Raw genomic sequence first — 18,236 nt, forward strand, 5'->3', positions numbered from 1 at the left:
GTTTCCCAATTATGGAGCCCAAGCCCAACATCGGTATGCGCGCCGCAATATCTGCCACAAATATTGAACTTGGCAATGATTCAACCTCCCAATAATTTGGAATCCAATGCCCCTCTGCTATGTCCCCGTTACCAAACAAACATAGTTGGAATCATGGACAAAATAATTAAATTAAATAAAATTCAAAGAAAGAAATTTCTCCTTCCTTTATTATTGTTATTATTTTTACTTAAAGGTTAAAGCCCAAAAAATTAGGGAAGGGAATTTGCTTGACTCTTTTTTTCTGTAGAAGGTCTGCTTCTACCGAACATCCTCCAGTAAAGCCTTTCTCTTTTGCTTCAGTTTCACCCTTCAGTTAAACTCAGACCATCAATGGAACATCAATTAGAACGAAGTGATCACCGATCGCAAGACGTCCCTCAAGTTCTAGTCATCAAACCACCACCGCTTGTTACACTTTTTGAGGATAAATTCATCTCAAGCAAATACCAACTCTTGAAAGCATGGGAGTCAACACTTCCTCTAGATCAATTCTTGACCACCTATGCAGGCTCAGTTCGAGCGGTCCTCTGCTCTGGTGCTTCCCCTATCACCCCTGACATCATCCGGCTGCTGCCTTCATTGCAACTCGTCGTAACTGCCAGCGCTGGCATCAATCACATTGACTTGAATGAGTGCAGGAGGCTTGGCATAGCAGTGACCAACGCTGCTGGTGTGTTTTCTGATGATGGTGCTGATGCTGCTGTGGGGTTGTTGATTAACGTACTTAGAAGGATTTCTGCTGCTGATCGGTATGTTAGACATGGTCTTTGGCCCGCGAAAGGAGATTATCTTCTTGGATCTAAGGTCATTATTTCTCCTTTTAGTTTTATTCTTTGTGGGTTTCTGTCAGATTCGTAGGAAAATTCTTTTGCAGGATCATTGATTTTGAATTTTAGACACGGTTAGCAGGATAGAGGAAAGATGCTTGAACCTTTTGCTGTTTCTACTAAAAAGTACTAATAGGACATGGTGCACATATTTCTTTCTTTTCTTTTGAAGAGGATTAGAAGGAAAAATTCATGATACATATATAGGAAATCATGACAGTTTTTCTATCAATGTAAACTGATGGATTCTTGTTGAATCATGGTTGAAGAATAATTCTGTTGAAAACTGAGCTGTGTATTGTTCTATACTTCTATGCCACATTCTGCAGACATTTGTGTGGTTGAAAAATGGAGTGAGAGATGAGAGTGCTTAAATTTTGACGTTGCATATGGCACGATTCATACTCATTGTCCTAATTCTCTCTAGTTTGTTTTTCTTTTGATGAAAAGCAATCTTGACCATTTCAATTTGTGCATATCAGTTGGGAGGCAAGCGAGTTGGGATTGTTGGACTTGGAGGCATTGGCTCAGCAGTAGCTAAAAGGCTAGAGGCCTTTGGGTGCACTGTATTGTACAACTCAAGAACCCAAAAGCCATTTGTTCCATACCCTTTCTACTCCAACGTTTATGAACTCGCTGCTGACAGTGATGTCCTCATCATTTGCTGTGGATTAACTGCTGACACTCGGCATATGGTTAACAGAGAAGTCATGTTGGCACTAGGAAAGCAAGGAATCATCGTCAACATAGCACGCGGAGCCATTATCAATGAGAAGGAAATGGTGGAGTGTTTGCTACAAGGAGAGATTGGAGGAGCTGGTTTAGATGTGTTTGAGAACGAACCTAATGTTCCTAAAGAGCTCTTTGAATTGGATAATGTTGTGCTGTCACCACACCGAGCTGTTTTTACACCAGAAGGTTTCATCGCTGCTTGTGAACTGGTGGTGGGGAACTTGGAAGCTTTCTTTTCAGATAAATCATTACTTTCTCCAGTCATGGATGAATGAACTAATCATTGTATTTCTGTTCACGGTTCAGTTTAACCTAGCAAAGTCCCTTAATTTGGTACTCGGTTCTTTGTAATTTGCTATAGATGCAATCAAGAGTTCGTATGAATAACTTAACTAAAAATTTTCAAAAATTTTTATAGATGAATGTTAATTTTGATGAGATGACAAGTTGTGATTAATTGTTAGTGTAAAATCTTTTACTAAAAACTTGAGTTAGATTAGATTTTTCTTATTCAGAAATTACAGTTGTTAAGATTTAAAAAGGATGCCAAAAATGATTATCTGAACCAACTATATTAAACCTCAATTCGAGTTAATTAAATTTTAATTCTGTGATTAAGTAATTATTCAGCAACTAAAAGCCATGGTTAGACTTAAATGTGCGATTATAAACAATAAGCTACATTGGGCTGGGCCTTAAAGTGTCAATTGCCTAATCTTCAAAGGCCCAAGAGATTAAAATAAGGCCCGAGTTAGGTCAAATTGCTAAATCTAAAAGACCAAGTGTTTGTTTTTGTCGGTAGAGGATACATATACATATACATATACATATATATAATCTGATCTTACTTGGATGATAATTTCTGCTTTCTCTGTGTATGCCGCTTGGCATGCAATGCATGCTTGTATCATTATATCACTATTATTGGCAGAGCAAAACGTTACTATATTTTTTTGGCTTAATCCCCCCCCCCCCACCACCCCCCACCAAAAAAAAAAATGGTAGTACAATTTTTTTTCTTCCGAGAATGAAGCATATAAACCAAAACTTTTGATCTTTGCACGTGAAAAGTGGGCTTGGATTGTCAGTATGCCTCAAATTGTTGTCCAATCGAACAAGCAAGGCCGAGGGGCTAGCTTGATTGCCCAATGTATAGAGCTTCTCTTTTGTTGCCATTTGCCCAGAAAGATCGATATTGGATTTCATAGCACCAACTTTTTGGTATGAGGTCCTTTCCATGCATAGATATTTTTCCTTTATTTATCTTACTGTATCTACTATGTATATCAAGACCATAATTTTCATTTCAATTATCAACAAGATTGACGTGATATTTATATCTTTGGTGTCTTCTATTGTATGGCTAGTTAATATTTAAAAATCATTTTCTTTTTATCATTTGTAATATATGCCTCATGTTGCAAAGCATACATGCGAATAATTTAAGTTACTAAAAATCGTACTGACGAATCTTATCAAATCAAAAGTAAGATTATCGTTGAAGATTGTTAAAATCTTTTTACGCATCTTACATGTATTAACAACAAAATAGTAAGATTTAATTTTGTTTTATTACATAATTTTGTTAAGTTTTTTTTTTTTTTTTTTGATGAATCTCCTTGATATGATCTAGTAATTAAAGACGACATAACACACGTATTGGTATTTTAGAATGCATAATCATGCAAACAGTCTATTATACAAGTAGCTGAATATGATAAGCTGTCTTTCAATCATCAACATCTTCAATTCGAAAAGGTTAAATTTTAGTGCAAGAAAAAAAAGTACCCTTCACTGTATTTGATTTGTTATGCATCCGAGTGACCAAAAACAATCTGATTTTAGATGCTCAATCTAAAATATATGATGGCTATCACCTAACAGTCTTGGCAATTAATTGTGTTGTGACTATCTAGTTTGTACTATACCTCATCTATATGAAATCAAATTGGTGAGATCCAACTTTTTTCTACTTGAGGAATTCTAGTGAGCAACCTTTCCGCAAAAGTTGGCATCAAATATTGAAAAGTACAAAGTTTCTTCCGTTTAATTTTCTTTAAGACAGTTATGAAAAGAAGTACACCAATTAGGGAGCAATCATTGGATGATTAGATCAATAAATATAATTAATTAATTATTAATACTAAGTGTGGAATCCATTTCAATCTCTTAAATATTTCTTACTAATGGGTTTTTTTTTTTTTTATATAAAAATATAATTAAAAAGAAATTCCAGTCAAAATGGTGGATAATATATTTACATAATATGATGAGAGTAGGTTTTTTTTTTTTTTTTTTTTCTATATTATGGTAAATTTTAAGCCTTTCTAAGAAGAAGATGATAAAATATCCAAATCTTATATAGAAAAGTTAGCCTTATATTCATGTATGTAGAAAACATAAGAGTAGAGTGCAAGAATGATACTAATATAATAGATAGATTCATTTCACCTACCATTAACTTAAATGCATGTCTGGATTAAGCGTATGAATCTAATCGATTATGTTTTTTAATATATTTTCATTACCATGTAATATCTTTTTTAGCATTTTTGTTATATGAAAATATAGAGATTGGATTCTAATCATTGAAATTAAAAATACAATGCTTTATTATGATTGTTAGCCATATTAATTAAATTTCTTTTATTGATAGTTAATCAACTTATCGTAAATCAAAATTACATAAAATTTAGTGTAGAACCTATATTTATAGATTGTGGATCTTTACATAATTTTTTATTATGATTGGATCATTGTAATATTATAATAAAAAAATTATAGGTGAAATGTTCTAAAAATACAAATAAAGTAAAAAAAAATCAAAATTAAGCTCAAAAAACAAGACAAAACTTACATGAAAGTAAAATTTATGAAGTTGATTCTTAAAAATGATTTAATAAAAACTTTAATAAAAAATTTAAATCGATAAATTGATAAAGTTCAATGTAAAGATCAATAATATGTAAAAAAAAATTAAAAAAATTATTTATAATTCAAATTTAATCGATAATTATTAAACAATAAAAATTTTATCAGTACTTTTATTAAAAATATTTATCTAAATATATATATAAATTTTTAAAATTTTACACACTTAATTTATATAACGAGATTTTTCAATTTATTAATTTTGATTTTTAATTTTTTTAATTTTAATTTAATTATTTCTAATAAAAATTTTCACAAATTTTATTTAAAAAACTTTATTTAAGTATTTCCCCTAAAAAATGCAAACAAATTAGGGAATGACGCTACAGTAATCAGATTCCAAAACAATGGCCTTCTCCTTATGTATTCGGTCTTCCTTTGCTTCTCTTATTTAAACTCTCTTTTACTCTTCTTTAGCTCTCACAGGCTTCCTTTATTTTTTCTCTTTAAACACCAAAACAAAAACATTCAAGTCACAACTGAAATGGTACATTATCTGCCAAAGGGTTGTAGCATTCCAAACAACCCAACGCCTCTTCCGCGGGAAAGGCCTAATCTTACGTGCGGAGCAAAAAATGAACATCCACCTTTAGTTTTTGGTTCATCAATCCTTGGATCTGAATCCAATATACCCTCTCAGTTCATATGGCCTGACCATGAGAAACCATGCCTGGAGGCCCCAGAACTTGTAATTCCAACAATTGACTTGGGAGTTCTCTTGTCTGAAGATTCCCTTGCTGTCTCAAAAGCAGCAGAGCTTGTCAATGAGACATGCAAGAAGCATGGATTTTTCATGGTTGTAAACCATGGGGTGGATTCCGAGCTTATAGATAAAGCTTATCAGTTCATGGACCTGTTATTTGGACTGCAACTCTCTGAGAAGCAAAAGGCCCAGAGAAAATTAGGAGAAAGCTATGGGTATGCGAGTAGCTTCGTTGGCAGGTTCTCCTCCAAGCTGCCATGGAAAGAAACACTGTCTTTTCGATATTGCCCTGACAGTCCAAATCTCGTGGAACAATATTTTGTAAATGTGATGGGTGAAGATTTTAGACATTTCGGGTATGTAAAATCCCACTATTCTCTTCCTTATAAATAAACGAGAAATATTTGCATTCTTATTATAATTATAAGAAAATTTACGATATTCATAATCGCGCAAGAGCTTATATATGTTAATATGAGGATTATTCTCCGAAAATGCAAATGCTATAGACTAATTAATTAATTAATTATACCTGTTGTAGTTCAGTATATTTGTTAGTCTGTCATGCATTTTAACGATAATGTTAATTGTCTAAAGACACCTCCTCCATACACATGATAATGGAAAGTTCCTATAGTTTTCGACAAGATTACATACAAATCTTCGTCTCTCGATTTTCTTTTGGTGCTTGATAGGAGGCTTTACCAGGAATATAGTGAAGCCATGAGCAAGCTTTCACTAGGGATTATGGAGCTGCTAGGGGTAAGTCTAGGACTTGACAAAGCCTACTTCAGAGACTTCTTCAAAGGAAATGATTCAATCTTGAGATTGAATCACTATCCACCATGCCAAAAACCTGATTTGACTCTAGGAACCGGTCCTCACTCCGACCCCACTGCCTTGACAATCCTCCATCAGGATCAGGTGGGTGGCCTTCAGGTGTTAGCGGACGAAAAGTGGCACTCCGTTACTCCCATTCCAGCAGCTTTCGTTGTCAACATTGGCGATACATTTATGGTAAGATCTTCAATATATATATATATATATATATATATATATATATAGCTTGTTAGTTATTGGTAAATTGTAGGAAGTAAGGCCACGTCATGAAAATCAAAAGGATTCTTGAAACTTGATGAAGAATGAATTTGTCATATATATATATACATATTTCAATTTGAAACATTAATGTACATATCATCAGCTTAATTACAAGAAAATAAAATTGTGATGTTTCAGGCTCTATCAAACGGCATTTACAAGAGCTGCTTGCACAGAGCAGTGGTGAACAAGCGAACCGTGAGAAGATCTCTTGCTTTCTTTCTGTGTCCCACGATGGACAAAGCGGTAACACCACCAGCTGGTTTAGTGAATTCCGCAAATCCAAGGATATACCCAGAATTTACTTGGGCAACTTTGCTCGAATTTACGCAGAAACATTACCGTGCTGACATGAAAACTCTTGATGCATTCTCGAATTGGCTTCAACAACAAGAATGAGTTTGGGCAACAAAAGTGAAATAATTAGGGGGAGACAAGCATTTATATGTTCACTCATGGTGGGTCTAAGGAATAGTGCAACAGAAACACCAAAAAGAGGGGCCAGGTTCTTGATTATTTGTGAACTAGTAGCTTATATAATCAGTTCTTGCACAGAGCAGAAGAAATTGTGTAACTCCGTTCTACTATCAAGCAAAAGTAAAACAGACATGTCGATCCTCCATATCTAGCTAACTGTTAACCCAAAATCCAGGGAATCAGATAGATTAATGAATGGTAAGGTTCTTACACAGGCATGGATACCAACAAACAGCAAACCTAAAAGCTAGATTAAAATTTTGCCTGCCTTAATTTTCACAGCCGCTAAAACAGATGAGTAACATTCCACCATGTGCACCTTACTAATTCTGATAGCCAAAGCCAACGTTGTTAACATGTTAAAATTGATAGCTGAAGACCAGACCAAGCACAACCCAGCTCCATCTTGTGCTCAAATTAATTATTTTAATACAAGTGGATAATTATTTTAATTATTCTTACAAAGTCGATCAATGAATGTAGATTTCTTGATCCCTTTTCCACCATCTAATTAAGCTAAAGTTTTTTTTTTAATTCTAAAATCGTACAATTATACAGTGATTTTAAACAGTTGAGAGACAAAGAGAACAAATTTGTCGGAGCATAACTGCATAAGACTGCAAGTAAGGTCAAATCCCAATAATTAAAGTTAAAAGCATCATTAAATCATGATTTATATCTCAAGATAAAAACTTTGATGTTCTCAATTCCTCTTTTAAGAACAGGAAAAAAACATAATAATCATCAGTGCGGTTCTTGCACTAATGCCCGAAAAGAAGATCAATGTTGATCCAGTTATCCTGATAATGATTTCTGTTATGAAAACCTGACGTAACGAGGCGCATATACATATACATACATATATTGTATTGTGAAGAAGTCGCGTAATTGCTGTCTAGAATCCGGTCAGTTCAACATCATTTCAAGGAATATCTTTCTTGACCAACATTTATATACACGGACGATAATGCTTTTTGTTTGTCATGATATTTACTTCTCCACCAAAACGCCTATCACGATTTGTGGAAGGGGTTTACTTATGATTTGTGACAATACAAATGAATTACAAACTCTACTAAATATTGTGTTGTGAATAACATGTACTACTTTAAAGAGAGATAGAAAATGAGAAAAAAATCTAAAGTTTTATTTAATTAATTTATGTAATTATTTTTAAAAAAATAATATTTACTAAATTTAAATTTTAAATTTTAATATTTATAATTTTTTTATTATCAGATTGTAACATAAAAAATATGAAAGTTTAAATAAAAGAAAATTGATTTTTGATAATGAATTTGATCATTTATTATAATCTTCATTTTAATTTATCATTTCCCCTCATTTTCCTTTTCAATTACCAAATAATACAAATGTAAGTGGTCAAAAATTAACATGTAGTGCTACTTAGAATTTCTTAGAAAATAAACCTAGAAAAAGAAAATATGAAACTCGTATAGAAGGAAATGTTAAGAAAGCAAGTGGCAGAAGATTCGGATGGCTTTAGGAGTTTTAATGGAATTGACCAACCCAAGAAAAGTCTTTCCTGGATGCTGCTAACACGTAGAGCAATTAGCAACGAGGAAAGTGTTGTTTTTACTTGCGATATATAGTAAGGGCACTTGTTCCAAAAAAAGCAATCAATGGCAAGTTTTGATATGACCCCACAGCCACTAGCCATCAACTTTTGGTACAAACATTTAAGATAAGAGGATTCTCGCTTCTCACTTCTGAGGGCCGGCTGATGCTTCAGGTAAAAAAAAAAAAAATCTCTGATTTTGTGTCCGTGCAGAATCATATAAGTTTAGATTGTTGCTTGACTTTGTGAGGGTGGTAAAAGGTCATTTTCCTTAAGATAACGGTATCACATCACAATTCGCTTCATATCCATCGTCCATGGGTTGGAAACAAGAGGAGTTTAGGGCGGTGATCCAGGTTTCCGTTTAAGGACGAGAATAGTATTTTCTTTCGCAAATTAAAAAAGAGAAGAGGAAAGTTGCACCGTTGACCGATTAGCAAAGGATTCGAGGGAAGATACGAAGCATATGTACACGCCAAAGGGTTCGAGGGGCTTTAGTTTGGGCTGGTACTTGGTTGGCTCTAATTTTGTTACTGAAGATGTCTGGCTCGAAACCTGAATAATGCTCTTCATTTGCACTTTTTCCTGTCACTAAATGGCGGAATCTGTCGCCTGTTGGCCATGAGAAACATATACCTTCGGAGTTTATCAACTTTAGTGAATAAATCATTCCACGCATTGAATACAGCCATAGCTGAATATTGCCCGGCAGTTGCTACAAATAACCTAGTACCAGGAAAATGAAAAAACTGGAATATCACACAATCCTTTTCCATGATAGACCCTGAGAATAAAAAAAAAAAAAAAAGCCACATGATACTTGGGAGGCCTCCTGAAGTTCTCATCCGAAGCAATTGCTTATATTTGCATAAATGTAGGACTCGACCAGAAGGTATGGTGTCGTTTCAAGCAGCAATTCAAAAAGGAAATTGCTTAAGAAAACAAAGTCAGAAATTTGAGTCCTTATAAGGATATAAAAACTCATACATTACATATTTAATCCTGCAAAAAGAGCCATTGTTCTAAAAAATACAGTGGACTCAGGCTCATACGAGGTTCACTATTCTGTCTAAATTGAACTCATCTCCAAAATGGAGAAAGGGGAAAAAATCTTTTAGGGTGTCTTCACAGGTTAACATGGCATACAATTTGTTAACTGTTCAAATGGGTTTAGGGTTTAAGGCATACAATTTGTTAACTGTTCAAATGGGCGAGGAGCTTAAGGGAATGAATTTAATGAATTACAAAGAAGAATAAACAATGTGGAATAAAGAGAAGTAAAGCATAAAAGAAGTTATCCTTAAATCAGGTTCATTCACTAAGGTTGCAGCTGCGAAGGTAGGGATGATCATACTTGATGTACTTGGTCCAGTATGATCGATACTTTGTCATAGCCAACTCCAGCCATGGTTTCATGTTGCCATTGTAGTGGATAACTGCTGCATGCTCAATTTCTCTCTTGTCTACACTTGGATTGTAGCCCAGGCCAAGGACGTGCCATGACTTCTCAAGTGGATGTGTCAGACCATAAAATGTAATCAACCCCGGAGGAAGTGTCCCAAGCTTCCACAACACTCTATCTTCATTCTGATAAACATTTAAACAAGGCAAGAAAAGCAAAAAAAAAAAAAAAAAAATCAGAACATACTCAGCCTTTTTAATGATAAAAGTCAGGATGATCCGAACAAGTTTACCTTGCTGCATCTCAGCACAATTCAGTTATGCCCAAGCATTAATTAACTTTGCAAATATACTTAAGCAACATGTCCGCCAGAATGATATATGATGATTCGCAAACTTGAGGTTTGACCCCTAACAACAAAATGATTTATCGGTATGCATGCATGAAAGGTGTGTGTGCGTGTATGAAGGAGTAAATAAATAACATGAATCAGAAGTATGGTAACTCACCATATTTTGCCACTTGTGGTATATGCCAGTGATATCCTTCTTTTTCCACTCCTTGAGATCAAACATATTCATTCCATACGCCCACCCACAAGCATTAGGATCAAAGTTTCGTGAAATTTGAGGATTTGAGAAGTTTAGATACTTGTCAAAACGATGAAAGCTTTCACCACAAGTTTCCACTGCACCATTCACTTTACCATGGAGATCAATAGACCATAATCCAGTCAAGTCTTTCTGGACAACAATGTCATCATCGAGAAAGAGGATCTTATCTAACTTAGGGTAGACCTGTGGCAGATAGAACCGCAAGTGGTTAAGCATTGAGAGATACTTTGGATTTCGATACTTTAAGTTCGAAGATCCAGATGTGGTAGGATGATCTGCCTTGAAATAATACTCCTTCATTGCAGCAGTCTCAAGCTGCCGTAGGACAGGGCACTGGGATGAATTAAGCCACTTAAATTCATCAATATTTTCAACATGAATGGTAGCTTTTCCAGGGGGGTTCAACAGAAACCACATGTTCATTGCTCCAAAATTAAGTTTATCGGTAACAAGATGGAAAACATGTTTTGAAGGGTCCTGCAATATCACAGAGAAGAAAATTTAGTGAAGACTGACCTCGGCCTCAACTCTTAAAAATCCAAATCAGTTTCTCTTCTAGAAAATTATACAGGAAAAGACAGCTTATATCACCTTGGCATTCATGATAGTTGAGTTGACAACAACTGATGCAGCCAAGACATTATCAGAGAAGAGGGCATAATGGTAGAGATTTGGATTTTCCAAATTCTCACTTCTAGGGAACTCTCTCTTCTCGAGGGGAAGGAGATAGTATTCTATGGTCAAACGCATCGACAAGCAATGTATTGCATTGGGAATTGTTTTGGCAGCTAATTGACTGAGGAACGTGCTCTGCTTTTTCAAGCTCCTAACTTGTTCTTCTGATGTCTGAAGCATTGCTCTGAGCTTTCCAGTGACCAACTTGCAATCATACAATTGCTCTCTTGCTTTGGATAGAACTTTGCCCATTGCTTTCATTTTCTCAGGTGCACTAAACAGAGTTGCATGAGAACACGAAATAAGAAACTGTCAGAATCAGCAAGAGAAAAAACAGAGGGAAACATAGACAACAGCACATAGCCAATGAGATTAAAGATCCACTATCCTTTTACCTGTGAGGTAGATCAGCATCAGCTGTTGACTCTCCTAAGGCACGCTGACTCTCTTTGAGCCTAATCTTCAGTTCTTGTTGCAAGTCAAGCTTATTTTTCAACTTTGCTATACTTACATAAACCTTTGCCATTATAATTTGATCCCTCATCAAGCGCACTGTGGAATCAGAGTTATCATTCTCATTTTCTCTCCTCCATATATTGTATTTGCCCAGAACTGCAGAGTCCACAGCTTTTGATCGTTCAATGGCTGCATTTTCAAGTTTCACGGTAGCTTCATCATATTGTTGCACCAATTCAGCTGCTCGCTTCTGATGTCTATTATCTCTAAGTTGCTGCAAGATAAGTAAAATGCCTATTTATTATATAACTCTTTATAATAGTAAAGCACACAGTGCATCAAAAGATGATAATTACCCTTTGAAGTGTTTTAGCAGGTCTATCATGTGAATGATCATCTGCATGGAACAGGCAGATCAGCATGGAAAAAAAATTTACTGAGAGCAGTATGCATATATTTAACAGAGAAATAAATTACCATTTAGAAGCTTTCCCTCTTTAACTTGAGACATTTCTTGTTTCAAGTCTGTACCCTTTTGGTTTGACTTTGAACATATGAGAATCCAGTAAACATCAATCAATCAGCATTTAAATTTGAAAAAAGAATTCCAGAAAAATGCTGTACAAAACAGAAAAGTGTACAATAGATGAGATTGGTGAGGTGGAGCATAACCATGATCCTAACCTGAGAAGTAGCATCATCCTCGACCGAAGTCTCTACCCCAATAGCTTTCCATGATGCTGACAAATTGCCTTTTCTGAAAGAATCAAGACTAAGTGGCCCCAAATCAGCAGTGCTTGTAGTTACAACATCAATAACCTAGAATTGATTTCAGTGTAGCATCAGATGATAAAATATATTAAAATCTACCACTTGTTAGAGCAATAAACATTATTAACTCATATTGCATATTCTCCGACATGCATTACCTCTTTAGTGAGAAGGTTTTTGATAGATTGTAATGCCAGCCTTTCCCTCCAATCAACATTCTACAAAATTCAACCATTTTAAAATCATACATAGTGAGTATAAAGAAGCCATCAGAGTCTGTCATCTAAGATATAAGCAATGTTAATGGAAAAGCTTTTAAACAAGCAACCTGTTTGCTAAAATCACTTTGAACGCTACTTTGATCTGCACAAGAAACAATAATTGGCACAAAGATCAGATACGATAAACTAGAATACACCAAAATGTTTGAAACAGTGAAAAGGCAAGAAACTCTAGATGGATAAAAACACAACCGAATTCACATCTCAACTTTAGATTCACAATGCAATTCAACAAAATTTAGCTGAGCTCATTAGATGACGGCTTTGTTTCAATTAAAAATTTGCAGGATTTCTAGGTTAAAAGTTCTATCATAATGCAAATATTAGGTGAAGTGGAGCTACAAGTTTTAGCTAAAATTGAAACTTACTAGAAACACCGGTATTCACGTCAAAGGCTCTATAACTAATGTTAGACCATTTGATTTAAAAATTTCTAATCAAATCAGATGTCAGTAACTTTTTTTTTTAAATCACTAAACAAAGCTCAGAATCAATTAAAGACCAACGCACATTTCAATTTTTATCAGAGCGAAATAACGCATTTATCAATCAATCGAACAATGAATTAATTAATCATGATTCTCGAATTAATCTTCTGAAATGAAAAAACAAAATGAATATCAAAATCAAAGGCGAAGTGAGATCTGCTAAGAAGTACTTAAAAATGTGAGTGAAAATTAAGAGCAAAAACAAACCAGAAATATAAAGCCCTCGACCGACAAAGAAAACAAGTGGCGCAAGAACTGAGAAGAAAACGAGAATCGCGATAGGCAATCGAGATCCACAACTTCTGTTTCTATGTACGCCAACACTGGATAGTCCCCGCTTCAACGCCATTGGCGATCAAAGCCTAAGAACCACAATAACAACAACAAAATCACTCAGGAAAAGTGAAAAAAAAAAAAAGAAAATTGCAGAATAAAAAAGTGGAAGTAGATTTACGAGCAGCGAGGAGATCTCGTGAAACGAGAGCAGCAGATCCGTGTCGAAGCTAGTAGTAAGGAAAATCCATAGGAAAGCAAGCACCAGATAAAGCGTTAATCAAAGGCTTTTTTGCTGTCATATCATCTCTATCCACTATCTGACATAAAGATAGATGGCGATAATTATTTTTAAATTTTCTTTCTGTTAGCAACGTCGTTTAGCCGACACAGACGATGTCGTTCTCATTGCCGCTAAACACAGACGATGTCGTTTTCATTGCCAGTCTGGCCGGGGCCACCTGATTCTCCTCTAACTAATATACGCACAAGACTTGCGTTAAACTTACAACCACCGTCTATCTCTGCGTATGTTTTCTTTCAACCTGAAATTTGGTGGCAGCAGGGAAACACAAGGAAAGCTTTTTTTTTCCTTCTTTTTTTTTTTTTTTTTTTTTTTTTTGCATTTATCTGTTGATTTTACGGATAACCCATGGTGGGTTTTCAGTTAGCTTTTCATAATCTTTGTCTAATCCGAGCTTTTATTTTTTAATCATAACCTAATCAGAGCTATTAGTTTCCAATCATAGCCTAACTACCTAAGCAGTAGAAGTATGACCAAATTGGGCTATATTGACAAACTAAACAAAGCTCAAAAGCAACCATTAACAGCTTTGACAAATTCATGTAGGAAGACTTCTCAACCACCATCAAAGCTTAAATACCAGCAATAAATTTTGACATTTCAATACTACCACAAGGGTTCAAATATGCTACCCAGGCATCTCAAGCTGCATTAATGAATTTTACCAAGGATTAACAATTCAAGATTGGAGCAGCAACGATGCACCATAAAAGGTTGTCCCTTTCTAACACTACACAACTCTTACATCATCTTGATGAATTCTGATGGGATAAATTTGGAAGGAAATATATTGCAGCATTTCCAATTCCCATGTCAACTCAACTATGTTAACTGTCTCATACATGTCAGACAGATGAAACCTTCTCACATACTAGCCACGTCTACGTAATCTCCAATCTGCATGCGTCAAGGAAAAAGTTAAGGACAAAGCTTGAACATAGGTAAGACAATGATTGATGCCACTACAAAGTGAGATTCTGCCTACCTCAAGCTAAGCCTTCTTTCACATAATAGCCACGTCTAAGTAATCTCCAATCTGCATATGTCAAGGAAAAAGTTAAAAGAAAAAGCTTGAGCATAGGTAAGACAATGACTGATGCCGCTACAAAGTGAGATTCCGCCTACCTCAAAGCTAAGTTCACCTAAGGTTTTGCTGTCATCTAATCGCCTCCCATTACCATAAGAAAAGGTCTTGCCAACCTGATGAAGCAATAAAATATATCACAATCCAAACTTTCTCATAGGAATAATTTATGTATCAACTACAGAACACATGCATTAGGACACCATCATATTCATAATGGCATCACTCTATATAGAAATTCTATTCAATCTTATTATAAATTTCACTAGATAATGCAAACAATTCAAAACTCATTCGATATAAGTATGACAAAGTTTGGCTTCACAATGTTGTGTAAAGCCAAGGTACAAATCAACCGAAATAAGCCATCATAGCAACAAACACACCCAGCAATCAGTTTTTTTTAACAAACAGCAAGTAGTTGAATATAAGTATACAACAGTGACCACAAACAAAGTGCAACAGCTTTAAGTTACACGTATATGTAAGGATGAAAGGAGGCAAAGTGGCAGACATAAGAAGAAGAGGGAAAAAGCCTAACCTCTCTCACCACAAAACGTCCATTCTTGTCAGGATATACAAATGCAAAGGACAGTCTTGCATCTCTTCTCCTTGCAGCTGGAGCTACCTCCTTCACCTGTACACAAATCAAGAGAATGAGGAAGAAAGAAGAGAATGTTGCAGACAAAACTACCAATAAAGTTCATAACAAGAAAGACAATTTAACAAACTATTTTAATATATCAACATACCAGGTCAGTTAACTCGCGAAGTGTAGCATCCTTCCATGTATAAATCTGAACCTCATCCTTGGGCTCCTTGCCTCTCACCGCAAAATCTTCTTTAGAATGATGACCACCAATCTGCAGAATTTTCAACAATTGACTCATAACGTTGAAGAAATTTTCTATATATAACAAGCAAACATGGCATCAGGACAAAACTAATATTCTACATCTAAAACGAGTTATTATGGCCTTTCCTTGAAAGTATACCTAACAACTATTAACAGATTCTAATACTTGGAAACTGTGCAAACTTCCACTATGTGACATAAGCATGTGACAGTGAAGTTTGCATAGGTATGAGTAGAAGAAACTAGTAACAGTACTATTAAAAAGAGATTATGAAGAATGGACTACAGAGCAACTTTATCCCCGGGCACATATTATTTGCTCACAGGGCCTTGTTCATCTTCCCAGAAAGATAATGGTTCACTAATGTACAAATGAATTTAGGAAATTGTTTAGCTATTAGAAAATATAAAGTGAGATATTACTCAAAGAGGAACTCTATGCTATTACATGCCTAAATCTCTTGCAGGTTACAAGTCTCGCAAGACCATCTTCCCAAGAAAGAAAAACTTCACCAAGTACCCTGCACATTGGTTTACTCCGTAAATGGATGTTACAAGTTCATAGGCAAAGATTTTAAATACCCTACATAAATCATAAAACTTCACCAACAATGTATACTTCTAAGGCTCGAACCAAAGTTAAAGTAATTGGCGAATCCATAATGATTAGCAGGTTACACCCAAGAAAGCAAAGGTAATGGCAAATCAACACTACACGGATCAAAAGCATCCCAAGAACAGAGAAGCTTGAACATGGCATCATCATATTACGCCAGGAAAATGAAGTCGGAGCTCGGGGAAATGAACATACCTTAGTGAAAACTCGAAGCAATAGAGGACATGTCTGCATTGCAAAAGGCAAGGCAAAAAAAAAAAAAAAAAAGAAGAATAAATATTAAAAGATCTTAAACCAAACGATGGGCTTAATGATTAACATAATTAAAACCAAAAATGATAAAAAACAGTTTAGAAGAAAAAGTATAGCATTAAAAGCCAATTAAGTTCTGAAAACCCTAAGCAACAATTACAGATTTGCGATTCCAAATTTAAAAACTGATAAAGTTTTCGACAAACACGTAGATAGTGTGCTTTGAAACCCTAGAACTTCAAATGTTTAAGGATATAGATACAGAGAGAGAGAGAGAGGGTACCTTTTCGCGATCAACCGGCTCAAAGCGAGGGCGTGGGGGAGGAGGAAGACCTCTCGCCGAAGGTGGGAGTGGTCTCCCGCTCTGGCGTTTTTGTGCCTCTGCTGCTCCCGCCATCTTTCTTTCTCTCCCCAGAAGTTTCTGTTCGCAGTATGTGCTTCCTAGTTCCTGCTCCGATTATAAATAAGTAACGCCGCGCCGCGGTCATGTCACCTTTTTTCAGCCGATGAAAATGAAATTACAGACACTATCTGACTCTGTAAGGCTAGTTGGATTTGGGCCCATTTGGGTGAAGGTTTTAGGCCATAAATTTCTATATAATTCGCTGGGATTTTGGCCAACTGTTGTCCAACCGTGCTTTGCCTTCCAAGCCCATTACCGAATAAGCACTACTTGTCCGCCCAAGGTCAAGAGCTAGCGATCCCCAAGCCCAAGGTCTATGCTTACTGCTTCGATCCTCCATTATAGAAGGAAAACTGTTAAAATGTCTAGCCATTAGAGTACAGTTTGATTGGAAATGATTATATAAACAAATGACAACATGGTTCAAAATTCATGCAAAAAACACTGCTGGTTCATTTCACGGAAACAAAAGAGAGAACAGAGGCTGATCAGAAAGCCACCTCTACAGCATCTAGGCTAGGACAATGACACGCAGAAGTTTGCAGTTTGTGTTACGTTCTTGTTTACCACCCATGCATCTCTGTTTTGGTAAGCTTATTCAAGTAAGAAATCCAAAATTTTGACTATTATTGATTCGATCAATATTTAATAATTTGGATCCTGGGAATGCTTTCAGTCCATCTCCTTGAACCTACGCACATACATATACCCCACCCCACATGAGTTGCTGGCCCCTGAAATCCACAGTTTCATAACATACTAGTAGGCTGGCAAAAATGATTCATGATTGCAATGTTTCATTTCATAAACAACTACATATTTACGAGACTATAACCCATCATCAAATCCTTTCTATAATTTTTCTCTTGTTATTGAGAGATGTAATCTCATTTGGACTGATGTGACGAAATGATTGTTATATTATGTTCTAATCTGTCGCATCTATAACTGATAATATAGTATGAAAAAAGAGGATCTGTTCAATAACTTATGTACAGAACTGTATGGAGTAATTATTATTAAGTGAAAAATGAGGGGAAATTCAAAGGCAAGTAGTGAGTTTTCGAAAAGAGACAAACGATATGATTCCAAAGAAGTCCTTATTCGACTGAGCACTGGTTGTTACCTCTTCACTGCAAAGGGTTGAGACGCAGCATGCTTTAGTGGTAAGAGCTGAAAGCTCAGCTGATGGTGAAGGCCACGGCAAGAAAAGGAAAATGTGCATTAAAGATCTTTGCCCAACCATCAAAGCTTTCCAGAAATGGTAAGCTCTAACCACCACCATCACCTTCTTGTTCTTGCATTAGAGCCCAAGGATAATAATTTTGTGGTTTGTCACTGTCTTTGAGGGTAGTTGCACTTGCACCCA

At 35.5% G+C, this 18,236-nt stretch overlaps 4 protein-coding genes across 6 annotated transcripts; 2 read left to right on the forward strand and 2 right to left on the reverse strand.

The window, feature by feature from the left end:
• Positions 1-247: 247 nt before the first annotated feature.
• Positions 248-2,039, forward strand: LOC111305922 (glyoxylate/hydroxypyruvate reductase HPR3-like). The gene is made up of 2 exons (XM_022903792.2): positions 248-846; positions 1,352-2,039. Exons 1-2 carry the CDS (start codon positions 373-375, stop codon positions 1,874-1,876), a joined length of 999 nt encoding a protein of 332 aa, XP_022759527.2. The 5' UTR covers positions 248-372; the 3' UTR covers positions 1,877-2,039.
• Positions 2,040-4,885: 2,846 nt separating this feature from the next.
• LOC111305923 (gibberellin 20 oxidase 1-D-like) lies at positions 4,886-7,151 on the forward strand. The gene is made up of 3 exons (XM_022903793.2): positions 4,886-5,591; positions 5,931-6,252; positions 6,475-7,151. The coding sequence occupies exons 1-3, from the start codon at positions 4,894-4,896 to the stop codon at positions 6,733-6,735; spliced, it is 1,281 nt and encodes a 426-aa protein (XP_022759528.2). The 5' UTR covers positions 4,886-4,893; the 3' UTR covers positions 6,736-7,151.
• A 2,188-nt stretch (positions 7,152-9,339) lies between these two features.
• On the reverse strand, positions 9,340-13,677 carry LOC111304649 (polygalacturonate 4-alpha-galacturonosyltransferase-like). 3 transcript variants are annotated; one of them, XM_022901402.2, is made up of 12 exons: positions 13,534-13,677; positions 13,287-13,441; positions 12,639-12,673; positions 12,469-12,528; positions 12,224-12,358; positions 12,017-12,083; positions 11,896-11,936; positions 11,479-11,813; positions 11,000-11,357; positions 10,304-10,885; positions 10,087-10,204; positions 9,340-9,979 (listed from the first exon to the last, which is right to left on the reverse strand). In XM_022901402.2, the coding sequence occupies exons 2-11, from the start codon at positions 13,426-13,428 to the stop codon at positions 10,112-10,114; spliced, it is 1,848 nt and encodes a 615-aa protein (XP_022757137.2). In that variant the 5' UTR covers positions 13,429-13,441; positions 13,534-13,677; the 3' UTR covers positions 9,340-9,979; positions 10,087-10,111. The 3 variants fall into 3 exon arrangements, with proteins under 3 accessions (XP_022757137.2, XP_089605966.1, XP_022757136.2); XM_089749840.1 differs by lacking the exon at positions 10,087-10,204 and having other exon boundaries at positions 12,224-12,296; XM_022901401.2 differs by lacking the exon at positions 10,087-10,204.
• A 493-nt stretch (positions 13,678-14,170) lies between these two features.
• Positions 14,171-16,980, reverse strand: SAP18 (SIN3 associated polypeptide P18). Its single transcript, XM_022901404.2, has 7 exons — positions 16,748-16,980; positions 16,408-16,440; positions 15,493-15,603; positions 15,282-15,377; positions 14,782-14,856; positions 14,642-14,692; positions 14,171-14,553 (listed from the first exon to the last, which is right to left on the reverse strand). Exons 1-6 carry the CDS (start codon positions 16,859-16,861, stop codon positions 14,660-14,662), a joined length of 462 nt encoding a protein of 153 aa, XP_022757139.1. The 5' UTR covers positions 16,862-16,980; the 3' UTR covers positions 14,171-14,553; positions 14,642-14,659.
• Between the last annotated feature and the right edge of the window lie 1,256 nt (positions 16,981-18,236).

Source organism: Durio zibethinus, chromosome 21 (assembly GCF_047325235.1).
Source record: "Durio zibethinus cultivar Kanyao isolate XHJ-2024 chromosome 21, ASM4732523v1, whole genome shotgun sequence".
Lineage (NCBI taxonomy): Eukaryota > Viridiplantae > Streptophyta > Magnoliopsida > Malvales > Malvaceae > Durio > Durio zibethinus.